At 42.8% G+C, this 20,406-nt stretch overlaps 1 protein-coding gene across 1 annotated transcript; it reads left to right on the top strand.

Annotated features, from left to right (window-relative positions):
• The first annotated feature begins 1,489 nt into the window (after window positions 1-1,489).
• On the top strand, window positions 1,490-16,643 carry npas4l (neuronal PAS domain protein 4 like). Its single transcript, XM_039737744.1, has 10 exons — window positions 1,490-1,566; window positions 1,826-1,954; window positions 4,879-5,042; window positions 5,151-5,296; window positions 5,945-6,044; window positions 6,151-6,394; window positions 6,549-6,658; window positions 9,109-9,244; window positions 11,545-12,884; window positions 15,350-16,643. Exons 2-10 carry the CDS (start codon window positions 1,830-1,832, stop codon window positions 15,376-15,378), a joined length of 2,394 nt encoding a protein of 797 aa, XP_039593678.1. The 5' UTR covers window positions 1,490-1,566; window positions 1,826-1,829; the 3' UTR covers window positions 15,379-16,643.
• The last annotated feature ends 3,763 nt before the right edge of the window (window positions 16,644-20,406 follow it).

The following is a 20,406-nucleotide window of genomic DNA, read 5'->3' as shown; positions in this document are numbered from 1 at the left end:
TCAGGCACTATCTGGTATAATAAAATATTTGGAAGAAAACTGAAGAGAAAAGAGTGAAGAACTGAGAATTTCTAATCATTTGGATGATATTCTTGGAAAGAAAAACAAAATCTACGATACAAGAATGACCTGACATAGCAGAGTTAAAACACTAACAAGCCTTGAAATGAAATAAGACCTGTCATTGGTAAGGAATAGTTTCTACAAGGGACGTTCAAAAAGTTTCCGCACTTTAATATTTTTCTTGGAAACGGTGAAGGCGGCGGGAGGAGGAGGAGGAGTAATTGGGCATTAAAAGGTTGGTATGACGCTGGGAGCAGTGCATCACAAAGGATGGTGACTATGAAGAAAAGTGATGTCATTTGTTTTTGAAATTCTTAATAAATAGTTAAAACAAAGTGTGGAAAGTTTTGTAACGTCCGTCATATTTAAGCAACTGGGTTGGAACAAAAACCCGCAGCCCCCCCTGGACCGACGTTGCTCACCACTGGCCAGCTGAAAGGTTTGTGACATTCCATGATTTTCATTGATGGCCTGTATTATGAATGCTTTATGTTTTTGGTTTATTCGGTCTACAACTGATTTGAGTTTCATATTAGCCGTAAGGCGGCTGTATTTTAATTATTTATTTTGTTACAGTAAAATATGAATCAAAATCAAATGGGTACATTAATTCCTTAATTAAATGTTCTTTTATACATGTTTCTGTTCAGTTTATTCTCAAATGTAACACAAGGCCACAAATACCCCCCATACAAACGTGCAGTGTGTCAATTACCGTCCCATCACTCAAATAGTCCTGTCACCGCTAGTGCTCCTGCGCGTGTTTAAATCGAATAACGTGACATTAGACAGTTAATTAAACAAGCTTCCAACCTGCTCTCAATACTATTCCCGCTCCGTGTATTTTTGCAGCTTCTAAGGTGTCCTATGCAAACATTCGAGGCTGTGGTCGTGCCCGCCGCCTCGTCACGATGTGACATGCGACATGGAGCCCTTGGCGAATGGTAAATAAACAAGAGTGGCACGGCATGGGCAGGAAACACTCCACTCGCCTCCCGCGTGGCCTCTGCCGGCGCTCGCCTCCGTGATTCATCATGCCTTGCCACTTCGCGCTTGGATGCAGGCAGCTGCACTTTCTGATTAGGGCAACTTCACAATGCAGAGATAACACACGCCGTAGCCACATCGCCACCAGCGGCAACTATAGGCCACGATCAAAGGGATCAATGATAAGTCTAGCGTGGCGGCGGCCGCTTCTGCAGGGAGACTCATCACTCAGTCGACGGGCGCGCGCGCGCGCGACGGCCTTCTCCCCGCCTACTCGAGCAAGTCCGAATACTCCAGCGCGTCTCCCAGGGGGCGCTGTCTCGCGGCGGTTATTTTTAAATTGCGGCTTGCTAAAAATAAACTCGCGCTTGGCATTGCGTCACAAAATCGCAGTTTTTTTAAACACACGCTGAGTTTCAAACACAGTATCAGGTTCACCCTCTGGCCGGACAACATATAAAAAGGGCCCGAGGCCAGTCCGCCAGCCAGAGGAGCTAGGCGGCAGCGGCCAGTGAGGTAAAGTGCGCTAGAAGCGGCAGGTGTACGTCCGAGATCGTAGTACACTTAAAGTACACCTTAATGATGCGTGCGCTTGAGCAGCATTTAAGGTGGAGTTACGAACACATCCATCTGCGCGAAGTTTGCATTATCTTTGGGACCAAACTTTAGTACATTGTGCATTATTAGTCTCGAGGCGACAGTGACTAATGCGATGACACATGTTTAAAGTTGAGTTCCACAACGCTTGACGCCTGTGTTCGAATCTTTCCTACAGGACAATGACGGTGAGCTGCAGAAACTTCATCACTCCCGATGCTGCCCAACCCGAGGATCCCCAGCGCAAACCGGGATGCTTCGCCGCAAGGACAGTCACTGCGGAAAGGACCACTTTAAAGCCTTTCAGGTAGGATCGCCGAGGCCGATGCGTAATTGATATTAACCGATGTGCCCTCAGTGCTGTTCGTCTGCAAAACCTCAAAGGAACGTTCACTTATTGATGCCAGTACTTAATATATTATTATCACGTATTAGTTAGCTGACGCATATAATAACGGGGACTTTTAACATATGAGAAACAACTTTTATATTTACTTTGTTTATCCAGCTGGAGCACAAGCAGGTGAAGTGACTTGCTTATGGTCACTGGATTTGAACCCACAACCTCAACGTCTGAAGTGTATATATATATATATATATATATAATATATATATATATATATATAGAGAGAGAGATAGATATCTATCTATCTATCTATCTATCTATATGTGGGTGTGGGTGTATATTTGTTGCTACTTACACACGCTTCTACAGTATATGCAACAAAATGAAGTATTTATCAAAGTTGATGATGAGTCTTTACTCAATTTTAGGAGAAACTTTATTACTCAGGCTATTCTTATTTAACATAAGTTTTTATTTCAGACCAGCTATTATGTAAATATGTATGGGGTTGTGGAACCAATCTTGGTAGCAGTGGGCATAGTGTAGAGAAAGTGGTACTGTGGTTAGAACTGCCACACCACAGTACTTGCAACCTTCTTTATTTTTCAGTAAGGGTTACCTTCTGTGTGAGGCTCGCATGCTCTCTGCAAATTTGTTACGCTTTGCACTGGGGATTTCATGTTTTCTCCCCCAGAACAGACTGGTAATCCTGATTAGGTCCGTTGTAAGTGAATATGCTTAGCTGTGGAATGGTGTCCCCATTGCATGAAGGACTGGTAATGGGTTTAACTGCCAGGATAGGCTCCAGATCTCCATGAACACATAATGGAAATGTATCTTCAAAAATAGATGAATAAATTCTTTTAAAATAGAAGTATGCCAGATCCTTGTATAGTAAAACTTAAATGACCGCAGTGGTGAAAACCAAGCCCGGAATAGTATTATACTGTATTATAAGAATTATACTGTAGTTGTATATAACATACTGTGTGTATAGAGACATTTTTACATAGAAATTTTATTAATCCAGAAAGAAACTGCACAGTAACAAAATGCACAAATATACATATAACAAGAATTATCTATAAGTAAATTAACAAAGTATAAGCATTTACGAATTGTAAAGAGATTAGAATTGTACATGACTGATTATTTAATAAAGGACCTGTAGGCACCCTAGCATGTTTCTGTTCATTTCACTTTATTCATTTATATTACTTTCCCCTGAAGACAGTGTGGAGCACTTAGATAGTTTTTCAATTGTAATGCAAGTTGTAACCATGCACTTTTTATAAATATGACAGCTAAGTGACCTGCCATGGTGAGATTCAGTTACTTTGGCTAAAATGTTATATATGCTAACGGAATATCCAGCCAGGGCCAGTAAGTAAACTTTAGAGGACCGAAAAAAACAAACATTGTGTTATATTAAAATATTTGATTTGATTTACTGCTAAATCTAAATTAACCTTATATAAGTCAAACAAATATAACTTTTTGATGCTTGGGCTGTTGATTCCAAAAATGGATCCATTAAAAAGATGGATATGTGCACAGTTGTGCCTAGCATGAGAAAGGCACTATATAAATAACAAGTATTATTATTACTATTAGGTGTGGACTGGCATCATGTTGGGGATTGGCTCTTGCCTTGTTTTAATTGCAAATGGTATAAGAACAATCTCGCTGAATCTCCGTAATGACAAATGAAAACTTAGAAAATGAGTGATCCTTTTAATAAATGTATTGAAGTGTAATACAATAAGATTATTATCTGTTGGAGGTCTGGTACAGATTATGTATATGCCTTTATGTTTTATTTTGTTATTCAGTAAATATTTTTTCTCACACCACCATGCAGTAATAACATTTCATTAAAAATATTAAATCAAATAGGGCGGCACGGTGGCACAGTGGGTAGTGCTGCTGCCTCGCAGTTAGGAGACCTGGGTTCACTTTCCGGGTCTTCCCTGCGTGGAGTGTGCATGTTCTCCCCGTGCAGGTTAGGTGGATTGGTGATCCTAAATTGTCCCTAGTGTGTGTGTGTGTGTGCCCTGCGGTGGGCTGGCGACCTGCCCGGGGATTTGTTCTTTGCCTTGCGTCCTGTGCTGGCTGGGATTGGCTCCAGCAGACCCCCCTGGCAGATGACTATTAAATCAAATAACAATTTTAACACAATAAAAGGCTACCTTACACATCTGAGGCACCTATGACTCAAATTCATTCTCAGTCAGTCATCAGTCTCCAACCCGCTATATCCTAACTACAGGGTCACGGGGGTCTGCTGGAGCTGATCCCAGCCAGCGCAGGGTGCAAGGAAGGATCAAACCCCGGGCAGGGTGCCAGCCCACCGCAGGGCACACACACACACCCACCCACACACCAAGCACACACACCAGGGACAATTTAGGATCGCCAATGCACCTAACCTGCATGTCTTTGGACTGTGGGAGGAAACCCACGCAGACACGGGGAGAACATGCAAACTCCACGCAGGGAGGATCCAGGAAGCGAACCCGGGTCTCCTAACTGCAAGGCAGCAGCGCTACCCACGGTGCCACCCAAATTCATTTTAATTTGTGTTTTAATCTCTTTTGACAATTTTAAATGCCATTCTCTATGCAGTATGACACAAAGTACCTTGCTTGCTAGGCTTTCATTTAATATTGCATTGAAGACAATTCTCTATCCAGCTCATGTCAACACTTAACAATTATCACAGTATAAGCTACAGCATAGTCTTCCTTAATAATCATCATTCAAAAATAATAATTCCCACAAAGTATAGACAGTTTACGTTTACTTTGGCACTTTTAAAGTAATGTCTGTAAGGAACGGATTGCTGTGTTACTCCGAAGCTGAGTTGTATAGTCTTGGTCACACAGATCAACCAAAGGAGCATCCAAGGCTAGAAGAGACCACATTAACACAGAAATCAGGAACATGCGAGCTTTGCTTCCCATCTCCGAAGAAGAAAAGGAACATCTGTCCTACCTGCACACCATGTCCGTTGTCTGTGCCTACATCAGAAAGTCTTTGCTATGGCAAGGTAAGCCATTGTGCTCGTATTTAGTTTCTGCAATTTTGAATTTTAAATTCTTTTAAATAACTCCAAAGCTGAACTCACACTGTGCATTGCTTAAATGACTTTATTCAGGGATTCAAAGGGAAAGTGAAGCAACATCTCCAATTCCACACGAAGACTTCCTACAAGCTCTTCCTGGTTTTGTTGTTGCTGTGTCAAGTGAGGGAAAACTGACGTATATCTCGGATAACGTGACAGAATATCTTGGTATCTCCAGGGTAGGTTCAAATTTGCTGATCTGTTTGACTTTTATAAAAGAGGGCTTGGATTTTTGTAAATGTTTACTGAGAAGATAGTCGTTACTTTTTATGATATGTTCCATTAAGTTTACTGAGCCTTTCAAACCAGCGCTAGAAAAAGAAGTATATATGTGGCATATAGTTACGGTCATGAAAGGATTTATTGATTGAATGAAATATTTTCTGTACTGTTGTTTGTTTTTTCAGTTAAAAATGTGCATTTACAATTTTTTTTTTTTTTTACCAGTATTAAAACGTAAATAGTTTGTATGATAAAGTTAATGTTTTAAATGGTTTTGTTCATATGACATTTTAGTGTATTTTGAAAGTGAATTATTTGGGTTTTCTTTCCCTGCTTGCCATGATATTTTCTCATGATTTGAGAATTTGATATAAATGAGTCTGTGTGTGTTTTATGAAATTCCTTTGTAATTTCCTGTCATAGTCTAAACACAGACTGTTATGATGTTTATCGGCTGGTCTGTATTTTCTGTTAGAGTGGCATTCATTCCTAGCTTCGGCTCTGGCTGCCTCTGACTGTGAAGAGGAAAAATGTGTTTGTAAAGATGGATGGGCGGCGAACCTTTGTTCAATTTGTTTTTTTTGTTTGTTTTTTTTTTGGGACAGGTGGATTTATTGCAAAATGATAGTTTTTATGACCTCATTGAACATACTGATCAGGCATCGGTAAAGGAAAAGCTTCATTCAGATTCTTCACTGGAAGGAGGTACAGTATGACTCGGCCGACAATGCATACTTTGTAATGTGCGTATTTGATGTCTTTCACAAATTACAGATGCCTACTATACTTTTTCTTTTGTTTCTTTTTGTAGAAATCTCTTTTGTGTGTCACATGCACACTTCTAAGGCATTCCGTATGAAGCATGGCAATAACAGTTCAGTGCTGGTCCAGGGCAGGTTTCAAAACATGTCTCTGGTCATGAATTCCAGTCCAGTTTTCATTGCCCTGTGCACCCCTACTGTAAACCGGCTGCAAGATTTCGAAACTTGTTTGTGGGTGAATCAGTTCAAAACGCTTCATCACCTGGATATGAAGTTTGCTGAAGTCCCTAAGAGGTAATGTACAGTTATTAATACGATTTCCATTTCATCAGTAAGTCTGTGTTTTAATAGGAAGTATTTAGTCTTTACTGTGAAATTGGCACTTAAAAAAAAACCAAATGCTTTTGTGCTCAGAATTATATTTGACTCCCTTGTTCTTTGTTTGTAGTTTGTTTTGCCATCTTGGATATTCTGCAGAAGAGCTCGCTGATCAATCTTGGTACCATCTGCTTCATCCTGATGATCTCAAAGTGGCTGTGATCAAACATAAAATGCTGTGTACGTTTTCTCATTTTGTATTTTTCTTCCACTTCAGAGTTACGTGTGTGTGTGTGTGTGTGCATGTGTCTCTGTCTCTGTGTGTCTCTGTCTGTGTGTGTCTCTGTGTCTGTGTGTGTCTGTCTCTGTGTGTGTGTCTGTGTCTGTGTCTGTGTGTGTCTCTGTGTGTGTGTCTGTGTCTGTGTCTGTCTGTGTGTGTGTGTGTGTGTCTGTGTGTGTGTGTGTGTGTGTGCGTGTGTCTCTGTCTCTGTGTGTCTCTGTCTTTGTGTGTGTGTGCGTCTGTCTGTGTGTGTGTGTCTGTCTCTGTGTGTGTGTGTGTCTGTCTCTGTGTGTCTCTGTCTTTGTGTGTGTGTGCGTCTGTCTGTGTGTGTGTGTCTGTCTCTGTGTGTGTGTGTCTCTGTCTCTGTGTGTCTCTGTCTTTGTGTGTGTGTGCGTCTGTGTGTGAGTGTGTGTCTGTCTGTGTGTGTGTGTGTGTCTGTCTCTGTGTGTGAGTGTGTGTCTGTCTCTGTGTGTGAGTGTGTGTCTGTGTGTGGTGTGTGTCTGTGTGTGTGTGTGTGTGTGTGTGTGTGTGTGTGTGTGTTCCGAGTTAGGGGACTAGATGTTTGAATTTACATCTTGGTAAAAAAGTCTCAAGAGACCATAGAGGTATTCCATGCCACATGCGCTTCAGAGCAGGTCATCCACCTAAAGCTAAGCGTCTTCAGGCCCATCCCATCTAGGACAAGCTTGGGCTGCTGCTGCTAGAAGAGGTGTTGGTGAGTCCAGTAGGGTTACAAACCCTGTGGTTTGGATGCGGATGTCAATGCCCCAGTGCAATGATGGGGACATTGTGCTAAAAATATGGCATTGTCCTTCGGATGAGACATAAAACTGAGGTCCTGATTCGCTGTGGTCATTCAAGATCCCTGGGCATGCTTTGTAAAGAGTAGGGTGTATCCTGATGTCCTGGCTAAACTGTCCTCCATGTCCTCGTCATTCTGGCCCCCTAATCACCCCCTTTTTCAAATTGTCTGTCTGTCTCTCTCACCATGTCACCACCTAGTAGCTAATGTGAGTGTACTGGGGCAATAATGACTCCCGTTGCATCATCCAGGTGGTTGCTACTCATTGGTGGTGGTTGAAGTGGTTCTCCTCTGATTACGTGCTTTGAGCAGTGACAGTGAGAACAGCACCATATAACTGTAATTATTATTATGATTATCATTATAGTTATGGCCCTCTGTTCAGTAATGTGCCTAAATGAAGTATTACAAAAAATGCAAATGGCATGAGTGATTTTGCCTAATTTTAAGTAGCTGAGGCCTAATTCAATGATTCTGTTCTTCCTAACATTCCTTTTCTGTCCCTCCTAATAAATGATCGATTCTTGCTTTGATACTTTTATAACATATTGATTTGTTAGTTGGGCAGCATGGTGGTGCAGTAGTAGCACTGCTGACCCGCAGTAAGGAGACCTGGGGTTCGCTTTCCGTGTCCTCCCTGCGTGGAGTTTGCATGTTCTCCCCGTGTCTGCGTGGGTTTCCTCCCACAGTCCAAAGACATGCAGGTTAGGTGCATCTGTGACCCTAACTTGTCTGTAGTGCGTGTGTGTGTGTGTGTGTGTCTGCCCTGCTGGCGCCCTGCCTGGGGTTTGTTTCCTGCCTTGTGCCCAGTGCTGGCTGGGATTGGCTCCTGCAGACCCCTGTGACCCTGTGTTAGGATATAGCGGTTTGGACAAAGACTGACTGATTTGTCAGTTATATGTTATCAAATGTTTCATCAAATCAGAATCTATAACATCTGCTTGTTGTTTCCCAAACCTTTAGATACCTGTATGTAAGGAAATAATCTTCAAAACTAATAATATCAAAGAATATTTTCTTAAGTTGCCACATTTTGAGTTTCCATCCATCCACTATCCAACCCGCTATATCCTAACTACAGCATCACGGGGGTCTTCTGGAGACAATCCCAGCCAACACAGGGCACAATGCAGGAAACAAACCCCGGGCAGGGTGCCAGATCACCGCAGGGCACACACACACACTCGGGACAATTTAGAATCGGCAATGCACCTAACCTGCATGTCTTTGGACTGTGGGAGGAAACCCATGCAGACACGGGGAGAACATGCAAACTCCACACAGGGAGTCTCCTAACTGTGAGGCAGCAGCGCTACCCACTGCACCACCATGCCACCCTACATTTTGAGTTTTCTTCTGGTAAACTGTGTTGGGTTTTCCTATTGAATTAATTCATCTTTTGGTCATCATTCCTATTTTATGCTCTATTTTAGATGTTTACTAATAGTCACGTTTCCTTTTTTTTTTTTTTTTTTTGGCTATATAGTGTAAATGCACTTGTTTTTCTGTAACTCTTTATAAAGTAAACATCAGTTATACATCTGCTGTTACTTACATTGCAGTAGTTTCCTTTATCTGTATTTGCTGATATGTAATTTTCATTTACAGTACAAAGGAATGAAGTATCAAATGTTGAAATGGTCGTCCGGCTCCACCACAAGGTTCGTGACTGGACCTGGGTCTACGTTAGAGCCCTCTATGTGTCAGACAGCCAGTCAGTGGCATGTACCACCTTCATCATTAGGTAGGTGTGCTTATGGTTTTTGTTAAACCTGCTTTGTCAATTTTTTAATATTGGGGACGATTGAAATTTCTAAAATTGCAGTGTTTTTCTGTACAATTTCTCAATAGTTTGAAAATGTATTTTAGGTGTACTTTATCCATCCATCCATTATCCAACCCGCTGTATCCTAACTACAGGGTCACGGGGGTCTGCTGGAGCCTATCACAGCCAACACAGGGTGCAAGGCAGGAAACAAACCCTGGGCAGGGAGCCAGCCCACTGCAGGGCACACACACACACACCAAGCACACACTAGGGACAATTTAGAATGGCCAATGCACTTTATATAAACACTTTTAGGCAATGGCTGAAATCTGATTGAGCCCATGTTGGGAGTTTTTATCTACTCTCTCTCTCTCTCTCTCTCTCTCTTATTTATTTATATATATATATATATATATATATATATATATATATATATATATATATATATAGTGACAGATTTGGGATTTCTTGCTCCCTTGTACCCTCAGACCACACATCAGACACCAGATAAAAGTCCAAAATAATTAATTTATTATAATAAAAATGTTGCCTCGCAGTTAGGAGACCCGGGTTCGCTTCCCGGGTCCTCCCTGCGTGGAGTTTGCATGTTTTCCTCGTGTCTGCGTGGGTTTCCTCCCACAATCCAAAGACATGCAGGTTAGGTGGATTGGCGGTTCTAAATTGGCCCTAGTGTGTGCTTGGCGTGTGGGTGTGTTTGTGTGTGTCCTGCGGTGGGTTGGCACCCTGCCCAGGATTGATTCCTGCCTTGTGCCCTGTGTTGGCTGGGATTGGCCGTGTATTCGGATTCAGCGGGTTAGAAAATGGATGGATGGATGGATAATAATAATGTGCACAAAGCACGCTCCTCTTCACAATTCTCCAATAAACAATACAATAATCCAAAATCACAATCCTCCTCTCCCAGATGCTTAGCCACCCTGCCTCCCAACTCAGCTCGTCCGTCTGGGATTTCCCAGAGTCCTTTATAATTCTTGACCCGGAAGTGTTTGTCCCTCAGTCCATGTGATTTTTCTATCACTTCTGGGTTCCTGTGACTTGGAAATACTTCCGGGCTATAGGGGAAATATAAATCCCTGGGCCTCCCTACAGCGACTCCTAGCGGCCCCCTTGGTATCCAGCAAGGCTGTACATTATAATCCCACTGTCCATAATTCCTTGCTGGCATTTGGGGCACCTCTATGCTGCAAGGAGGGCTCCATCTGGCAGCCTGGGGGTATTGGCCGGGATGAATGGCCGACCATATCTCACTAAATTATATATATATATATAAAATCCTAAGCCTCAAAGTGCAATGATTTCATGTGACTTTTTTTTGTCACGCTTTAAATGGGGCTTATTTTAAAACTTACATATATTTTGCTTGGTATCAGTCTTGTCAGAATTTATCAAACTTTAATGTGATGTTGTTAGATTTTCAGATTCTTATTCCATATTTAAATTCTATACTAAAAAAATCTCAAGAACTCTCACCGCGAGACGCGACTTTGTGCTAAAAGATTTTTAACCACGCCTGGGGCCGGAAATAAAAGACAAAGAGTAGGACAGCTGCTGTACAGGCTTTTAAATGTTCAAAGCGCCCCCTGCTTGCTTCGCTTGCCAATCCCCCTCGCCTGCGCTACGTGCCAGCCACTTCACGTCTCTGCTGCTCGCGTTGTGAAGAGGGGGGATAAGCAGCAGCAGTTGATCGAGCAAAGAGGAGGTAACAAAAACAACCCGTTTCCCATTGTATCGCCGTTTAAGAGGGGGTGTCGGAGGAGCGACTGCATCTCCTTTTGGGGTGCGTTCATCCCCTCTCTTCACAACATGAGCGGCAGAGATGCGAATTGCCTGGCACGTAGCGCAGGCCGGAGGGAACCCCCTAGTAGTGTTATAAAAAGTACTTGGGCAGGGTTGAATAGCTGGAAAAATTAATTGAACAGATTACAGCTAAATTATGACTGATCTGAAAGTATATGAAAAATGTAAATGAGTCCCGCATTCACTTGCCTACTAATGCAGGAACTGTAAGTCACTTCAGGTTTGCAGGATAAGCAATTTAGTAAATCCATTTGTTTCCCTGTACTGGTACATTTAGTTGTGTTCGCTGTACTGAGACTTCTTGGATCGAGACAGTACTGTGAATTGGGAAGGGTGCGTTATTTGAAACTGCAGAGGAAATGTCAGCTAGGAGAATGGGAGGGAACAGTTCATTCCCTAACTGTTGGATAATTTTTATAAATAAATTGTATGCATTTATTTATGTTTTCTCTTCACAGTGAAGCAGAGGCCTTGTTCCTGCGTCCATATATTCACCCAGAAGAAGAGAACAGTTATGTTTGTCATAATATTTTGAATCCATCGATCCAGAACATTAGTCAAAGATGCAGAGGGCAAGCATTTGGTATAAAGAGACACCAGGATACAAGAAATTCAGATGAAGAGCCAATGGCCAAAGTAATCAGGAGCTCCTTGCCTAGCGTTTGCATATATTCTCCTTTTGTGGACTCGTCGGAAAGAAGCTTTTCAAGTGACGTGCTGCATGAGACACCTTTATCCTGCACTCCACCCTACAGCCCTAGTTCAGACTGTTCTTCTTTCCAGTCCGAAGACATTCATTCATCATATTTTTTATATCAAGATTCCATTGCAAATTCTCAAGTTGAAGGTGACAGATCGTTGGAATCCTTCGAAAACCTACACTCTTACTACCCCGTTGAGGTTAACAATGAGCCCCTGGTGGAGCCTGTTGACTTAGTGACTATACAGCCTTCCTCTCTGGAAGATGTACTGAGTACGGACAGTGCCTTGATATCCGAAATAAACAGCGAAGGGGGGAGACAATGTCGCTTATTTCCGTATGATTTCTCAAAAAGTTCGGATGAGGCTCAGCTTGTCCCCGACAGCATTACTCTCCCAGAGATGTCAGCTGGCGTATCAGACTTTAATTTTTACATCGACCCTTTCAGCATTCCTGAAAACTTTCAAGAAAGCACCGACTCTTACGCTTCATACACCAATACAGCAGTGTTTGTACCTCCTGCCGGTATTCTGACTACAGAAGTGTCACCCGCAGAACAAAACTCATTTCAGTACAGTGAGGAAGAACGGACGGAGATCAGCCTTCTTGCGAGGCAAATCTCTTCATTAGCTTCAAGCTTTGATATATATAAGTTAATGTTACCGGCTCTAAAGGAAAGTGCCACTTATCTGTCGGTGAATATTACACCTCAGCTTCAACATGCCTACAGCTCCCCCGGCTTGATTACATCTGCACCAGATTCTGTACTGGACGACAGCGTGATAAAGAGTATATTGAAAAATCTTGATACAGTGCCACAACTAAACACTGGCACAATGTCGGCTGCCATCTGCCCAGACGCTGAATCTTCGCATGCGACATTCACCGACAAAACTCAATTACACCATACAACCTTGGATAGCAGCACTGAAAGATCTCGTAGTTTTTCAATGGGGATCCTGGATACCAGTCTCGGACTGGGTGAATTGTGCAGAGACCCCCCAGCAGGCGACTCCTGCGCGCTGAAGCCCTCGTGTGTGTGTTGTCCTAATGAATTGCATCAACTAGATGTCTACCTGAACAGTAACCAGGAGCGAGGTAAAGTTTAAGTTCAGTTTATTGTCCTGTGTGGAGACTAAAGTGACATTTTTAATGAAATAAATATTTATGTATAATATCAATTTACAGAGTAATGGGGATTGTGGAAGAGAGGTGAAAAAGAGAGTGCAGGCAGGGTGGAGAAGAGTGTCAGGAGTGAATTGTGACAGACGGGTATCAGCAAGAGTGAAAGGGAAGGTCAACAGGATGGCAGTGAGACCAGCTATGTGACATTTGCGCGATTGACATATGCGCGGCAACACAATAGCGCCGATTAAAACAAATCACCCCGACAAAATCGCGAAAGTTTCATTAAATATGAATTACTAGTTTAAAGCAAGGGCGGCACGGTGGCGCAGTGGTAGCGCTGCTGCCTCGCAGTTAGGAGACCTGGGTTCCGCTTCCCGGGTCCTCCCTGCGTGCATGTTCTCCCCGTGTCTGCGCTCCGGTTTCCTCCCACAGTGCAAAGACATGCAGGTTAGGTGGGTTGGCGATTCTAAATTGGCCCTAGTGTGTGCTTGGTGTGTGGGTGTGTTTGTGTGTGTCCTGCGGTGGGTTGGCACCCTGCCCAGGATTGGTTCCTGCCTTGTGCCCTGTGTTGGCTGGGATTGGCTCCAGCAGACCCCCGTAACCCTGTATTCGGATTCAGCGGGTTAGACGATGGATGGATAGTTTAAAGCATATACTGTATAATAATGTTTATTTTAGAAGTCAATATTATGAGACACGGCACGCAGATAGTTAAGATAGTTAAGATCACGCCCTGCATATGTAGGAAGAATTGCAGCATGGGCGTCCCACTCTCTTGGCCTCTGTCGTGATTTTGTCGGCGCGCATTTGTCGAAAACCAGTTAACGGGTTTGTCGGGGCTCATTTGTCGGTCGCGGTTTTGTCGGGGCGCATATGTCTAGCGCGCTTTTGTCGGTGAACCGACCAGCTACGTTACATGGGTTGGAGACGGTGGCACAGGAGACAGAGCTGGAGGTGTTAAAGATGTTAAGATTTGCATTGGGCGTGACGAGGAGGGACAGGATTAGAAATGAGGACATTAGAGGGTCAGCTCAGGTGGGACGGTTGGGAGACAAAGTCAGAGAGGAGAGATTGTGTTGGTTTGGACATGTGCAGAGGAGAGATGCTGGGTATAATGAGAGAAGGGTGCTAACAATAGAGCTGCCAGGGAAATGGAAAAGAGGAAGGCCTAAGAGAAGGTTTATGGATGTGGTGAGAGAGGACATGCAGGTGATGGGGGTAACAGAACAAGATGTGGAGGACAGAAAGATATGGAAGAAGATGATCCACTGTGGCAACCCCTAACGGGAGCAGCCGAAGTAAAAAGAAGAAGATTAGTATATCAATTTAAGGGGAAATCCCAAACCTGTCACTCTCTTGCTGTGTTCCTCCCTTATATACGTTATACTGTGCATTATCCAACCCGCTATATCCTAACTACAGGGTCACGGGGGTCTGCTGGAGCCAATCCCAGCCAACACAGGGCGCAAGTCAGGAATCAAACCCCGGGCAGGGCGCACTATGCATTATTTCTATTCGAAATTCACAACGCCTCGCCTTTGAACGTCGATATTATAATTTGGGACAGCAGGTCATGTGATGCTAAACGGCAGGCCGCTAATATATTTCTGTGGGTAATTAGGTTAGGAAATTTGAAACCTGTCTAAGCAACGGGGTATATCGGGGGTGTCGAACTCCAGTCCTGGAGGGCCGCAGTGGCTGCAGGTTTTCATTCTTACCATCTTCTTAATTAGTGCTGATTACTTCTTTTAATTAGCTTGACTCAGTAAGTTAATATAAAAATAAATAGTTATTTCTTTTTCCTTAATTAGCAGCAGTGAGACACAAAACAGGCCGCCATATGACCAACTCGCCTGCGCCGATCACAAAATAGGTGAAAATAAAGAGAGGTAAAGGTCTCAGTAAGGCCCTGAAAGCATTATGACGACGTTCTTAGAAAAAGGAGAAAAACAACAGCTTTAGAAATATGTGCTGTGGCAGAATGAGAGCAGCAACAAGCCATGGAATTAAATTACGGGTTTAATTAACAGAAAGAATCAGCTTCTCATTAAGAAAGTGATTGGAGTGAAAGTGGTAGGAGTTTGAAGCCCCAGTTTAACTGGTCATCTGTTAACTCGTGGCTGTCATTTAATGAAGAAAGGAATCAATTCAGAGGACTGAATCCTTAAAAACAGGAATATTAACATGAAGGGTAAAGGAGTTAATTAGCAGTGAAAGCTCGTCACCGATTAGGAAAAGGGTTAGAATGAAAACCTGCAGCCATTGTGGCCCTCCAGGCCTGGAGTTCGACACCCGTGGGGTATATATTATATTTTTGTATGGAGTTTCATTCATACAAGTGCATTAGAAAACACCCCTGAACAATTCAAACTAAAGTTTTGAAAAGTTGCTGCTTTTTTACTCTATAATGAAATACTATTTTCTTTTACTTTCAGGTGACCTTGATGAAGATTTTACATACTGAAAGAAGTATGTTACTTTATTCCTTTGGTATGGCACATTGTCAAAGTTCCCAGGGCATCTCATCTGAACAAAAGAGTTTGTTTGTTTGTTGTACGTACAGGAATGGAAACTGAAGTCCTCTTTTAATGTTGATTTTGTTTTCCTCCAAAGCATCGACTGTTTGTTGTTTCATGTCCGCCTCTTTGCCTGAAATCATACTGTATATTGAATACCTCCTTTTGTATGAAAGGATACTGTGAAAATACTGGAGGGGAAGCAGTAATTGTATCCTACGCCATCATTGCTGTGACTCGTATGTTGATCAGCACTGTACTGTGTACACGTGACAAGACTACTACCTCTGCTGCGGGCAGTTTGTGTTTCGGAGTTATAAATGTAAATAGTTGTAGTGTTTCGTACATTTCTTCATTGAATTACCACTCTTATACAATGTATAATTTTATTTATCAGTCATGAAAAAACAAATGTGCAGCACTTAAACAGTTTTTATAAAATACTTAAAGGTGTTCAGGAATCAAAGTAAATCGACCGTGTGAATTTTTGCAAATGAAGAAAGACAATTCTGTCCATCAGACCCGCGGTAACGCAAAGCGTACTTCAGTTTGTGTAAATGTACAGTAAAGTTAACAAGCCTCCCGCTTGCTTATCTACTTGTATAACTAACCAGTTCCTGTATCTGTTGGCCAGATGAATCAATGGTGTCGACGAAGTTTGACGAGAATGTGAAAACCGTGGCGGTAATACGTTCGTTTTCCATTCATTCATTTTTTACACTGATGAGAAACAGAACGACACTTCAGCTACGTGGTCCAATTTCAAAGCAGTGATTGCAATGAGAGGAGGAAGAGGCCGGGAGCAGGCGCTGATTACACGCAGCACCCCGAGAAGTGAAGCAAAGACGTCGCTGCTCATTACATCCCTAAGTGGGGCACAGAGTTGGGGAAAAACTACTTGAACAAAAGCATGGCTCTCAGTTCTCCTTTCGTATGTTTGTAATGCAAACAACGGTTTTGTCAGAGACAATTTATTACGTAACGTAAATAGGACGTTTTCATTTCGGTACAGTGCTACACGTGACAGACACAGCTGATCGTCTGTCATTAAAGTGAGAAGACGTCTAGTGCTTCACCGTGAATTGTCACTAAGGTGTGTGGACCCCCATTACTGTGCACCCCGTAGCCCTTCTGTACTGAAGCTCCGCTTAGTGTTACTGTTATTTGAATGTAAAATAGTATTTTACTGTAAAGATCCCACTATTTTGTGAAATTCCCATTTCTATTTTGCTATATTAATAAATCAATTTCATTTGTATGTCAGTTTCTTATCTGTTTTTAAAGTGTGATAATCGTATGTTTCAATGTTATAAGACTTCTTTCTGGTGTTCGATACTGAAAACACTTCTTACTGTAAGGCAGGGCTTCTCAAACCCGGTCCTGGGACCCCCTGTGGCTGCAGGTTTTTGTTCCACCGGATTCCTAATCAGTGACAACACCTGAGAGCACTGAGCTCATTTAATTAGCTGCTAATTAGCTTCGCTTATTCCACATTCAGAAGTGCACAGCGCTGTGATTTTCACATTTATAAGACATTTAGAAATATTTCTGCTTTTGCTCTCGATTTAAATGCTTCACTCTCTTTTGTTGATTTCATTCTATTTTGCCCTTTCTCTGGGCAGTTTTTCACCTTCGTTTTATCTTATTAATGACAATTAAAAACGAGCAGAGCAGACACGCTGGCAAACAACACGGAATAATCAAAGGCTGCAAGTGCTTTAGCGTCAGACCCACTAATTAGTAAATAATGGATTAATTAAACAATTAGAAACACCTAGAATGAAAATCAAGAAGAAAATACATTCTTCCCATATAACTGCTTGGTACGTTTTACTTCATGGAGAGAAAGAAAATAAATTCACTCACGGGCAGTTATATGTTGCATTGTCACAATGAAAGTCCAAAATCAAAATTTAATGCAATATTGACAAAAATGTAATTCAAAAAAATTGTTTTTTACTGAAGTTTTACAGCAAAAGTGTAAGTTTAAAAAGTATTTGCGTGTTAATTTCAAAGCCATACAGAACAAAATCATATTACACAACGAATACCTTTAACGCAACATGAAACATAATTTACTTTTAATTTATTACGTTTTACTATTTTGTAATGTGGTAAATTAGGCTCCTCGCTGTAATGTAAAATAGTTAGTAAATTGTACGTACGTGAACAGCAGAACCGCAAAGGGGCTAACGTGTAGCGCAGGCACAGGGATTGGCGAGGGAAGCAGTTTGTGTGTATCTATATATACAGTATATATAGATATATATATTGTGGACTTGGCCCGGACACAGACAGGCGGACATGTTGTTTTTCAACCTCCACACGTTTATTTACAATATTTACAGTTAAATTGGTCACACAGACCCAGTCACGTGCACAAAAACCCCCCAAAATACTCAGTCCTGGCCACAATGCCTCTCTTCGGGCCACCTCCACAGCTCTCCTGAGCTTTGTCCTTCCGCCTCCCGAGACTCCAGCCTTGAATGAATGGAGACGGCCCCCTTTATCCAGTTCCCGGATGAGCGCCAGGTGTTCCCGGCATTCCTCCCTTGGCCACGCCCCAGCGTGGCGGAAGTGCCGGCTGTCCTCCCGGCAGCTCTCCGGGTGTCTTCTAAAATCTTCCCCAAGGCATTGGGGCGGTGACCACGGGCCCCTACAGAGCTGGCTTTTCTTCAGCCCGGTAGTACGTCAGAATTCCCGACCTCGTGACTCGTGAGTACTTCCGGGCTATGAGTGAGGCACGACTCCTTTGGTCCTTTTACAGCTCCTCCTGGCAGCGCCCACGATACCCAACAGGGCTGAGAAAATGCACTCCAAGTCCCAGGATGCCCTGTGGGAATTCGGGGCACTGTTATATTTCAGGGGAACTGCCATCTAGCGTTTTGGGGGAGGCAGCGTCCAAAAGCTGCTGCCTCTCCCCATCCTTCCATCTGGCCGGGTTGAGGTGCCAAGCCATCTATCACAATACAAAATGAGAACACATGACCAGCAACCTGTGTCCATCATACAACATCTGAAAATAAAGAAAGGTGAAGATCTTGGTAATGTTCTGCTCAAGTCCACAAAACATTTTGACAGAGTTCTTAGAAAAAAGAAAATCAACAGTTTTGGAAATATCTGCTGTGGCCATGGATTGAATAATAGGGTTAATAAACAAGAACCAGCTTCTAATTTAATAAAAACTGGATGAAGTTTGAGGCCCCAACTTAGCTGGTCGTCTGTCAGCTCATCTCTTGACATCTCATTTCTGGTTGGGTGTTGTTCAGGGTAAAAGAGGAGCGAGTTCAGAGGACCGAATCTTAAAATGCAAGTCAATTAAAATGAAGTGCAAAGAAGTCAATTAGCCAGCAGCAAAAACTGGTCACTGATTAAGAAACAGGTTGGGATGAACACACAGCAGAGCTCCTTGACCAGAGTTGGAGATGCCTGTCTAGAACATAATGGAGAACAAAACTCACACCTAAATTGGTACCAGATTTAAAGAAATAATTAAATAGACAATGCAATCTGCTACAGGTTTTGGTGCAAGGACATTTTTTAAAATTATTCCAGATTTACTTTAGAACAATAATTCTGATCATCTATCTAATTTCAAACCTGCTTGTCCTAAGAAAGGTTGCAGGGAAGCTGGAGCCTAATCATGCAAGCATCAGGCATAAGGCAGGAGGAGAAAGCCCTGTGCAGGGTGCCAGTCCATCCAAGGACACACACACACACACACACACACACAATGGGACATTTTAGAATTTCACCAAACTTGCCTGGCTTGGGACTGTGGGAGGAAGCTGAATTACCTGGAAGAAACCCCCACGGACAAAGGGAGAACATGCAAACTGTAGCCGCGGCCTGCTTATTGTGAGGTGCCACCATGCCAGTAAAGGTCTGATCAGTGCATGCAAAAAAAGGTATACAATATTTCAAAAACGTTTCCACAGTTTATTTCTATTTCATGACTACACAGTTTAATTTAAGCCAGCAGATGATCCGACCGCTTCTCCTTAGCGTGCACTCAGCCGCCGGCCCCCTTCAAACATGAACGGCGTTATACGTCCTGCGAGAAAGAGACAAGTATTGTTTTTACAAATGTATTAAAGTAATAGTGAAAATAATGCATATGTAACAATTCCCATGAAAATAACAATCTCTTTAAATTGTATATCCAGTAAACCAAACCTGGGGGTGGGTGGGTGAAGCGTGCAGGGGGCAGAGCCCCCTACTTATATAAAAATATATATTTACACACACGATTGTGTGACCTGCCATCATTGCCAAAGGTACCCAGAGCACCTCCAGGCCAAGGCTTAATGAAGCTTTTGCAGCCCATGATGATGAGCCATCCATCCATCCATCGTCCAACCCGTTGAATCCGAACACAGGTTCACGGGGGTCTGCTGGAGCCAATCACAGCCAACACAGGGCGCAAGGCAGGAACCAATCTCGGGCAGGGCGCCAACCCACCACATGATGATGATGAGCGTTAAATTCAAATAATTTACATCTAACTCCATCCATCCATCATCCAACCCGCTATATCCTGACTACAGGGTCACGGGGGTCTGCTGGAGCCAATCGCAGCCAACACAGGGCGCAAGGCAGGAAACAAACCCAGGGCAGAACGCCAGCCCACCGCAGTGACGGTGTTATTTCACAAATATTTCATTTTTCTTTATTAGACATCTGAACCATTCACATGATATTTATCATTGACCTTCTTGTGTACAGTATGTGAGGGTTTGTGTACAATGAGTACATGTAAAGCCAGTATGAAAGATTACAGTGAATATAGAAAATATATAATATAGCATCAGCGACTTGACCTTTGAGATCGACCAAGCAGCGTGTGCGAGTGGCTAAACACTTAAACTGTTCTGTTATTAAATGCTGCTCCATCACATCTGTTGAGTCTCGGTGTACGTAACAGCATCACTCTCAAACTGGCTGCTTCCCAGCTATAGAAACACGTAAGCATTTCT

The sequence above is a fragment of the Polypterus senegalus genome, chromosome 16 (assembly GCF_016835505.1).
Source record: "Polypterus senegalus isolate Bchr_013 chromosome 16, ASM1683550v1, whole genome shotgun sequence".
Classification (NCBI taxonomy): domain Eukaryota; kingdom Metazoa; phylum Chordata; class Cladistia; order Polypteriformes; family Polypteridae; genus Polypterus; species Polypterus senegalus.
This window is presented reverse-complemented; position numbering and strand designations above follow the sequence as displayed.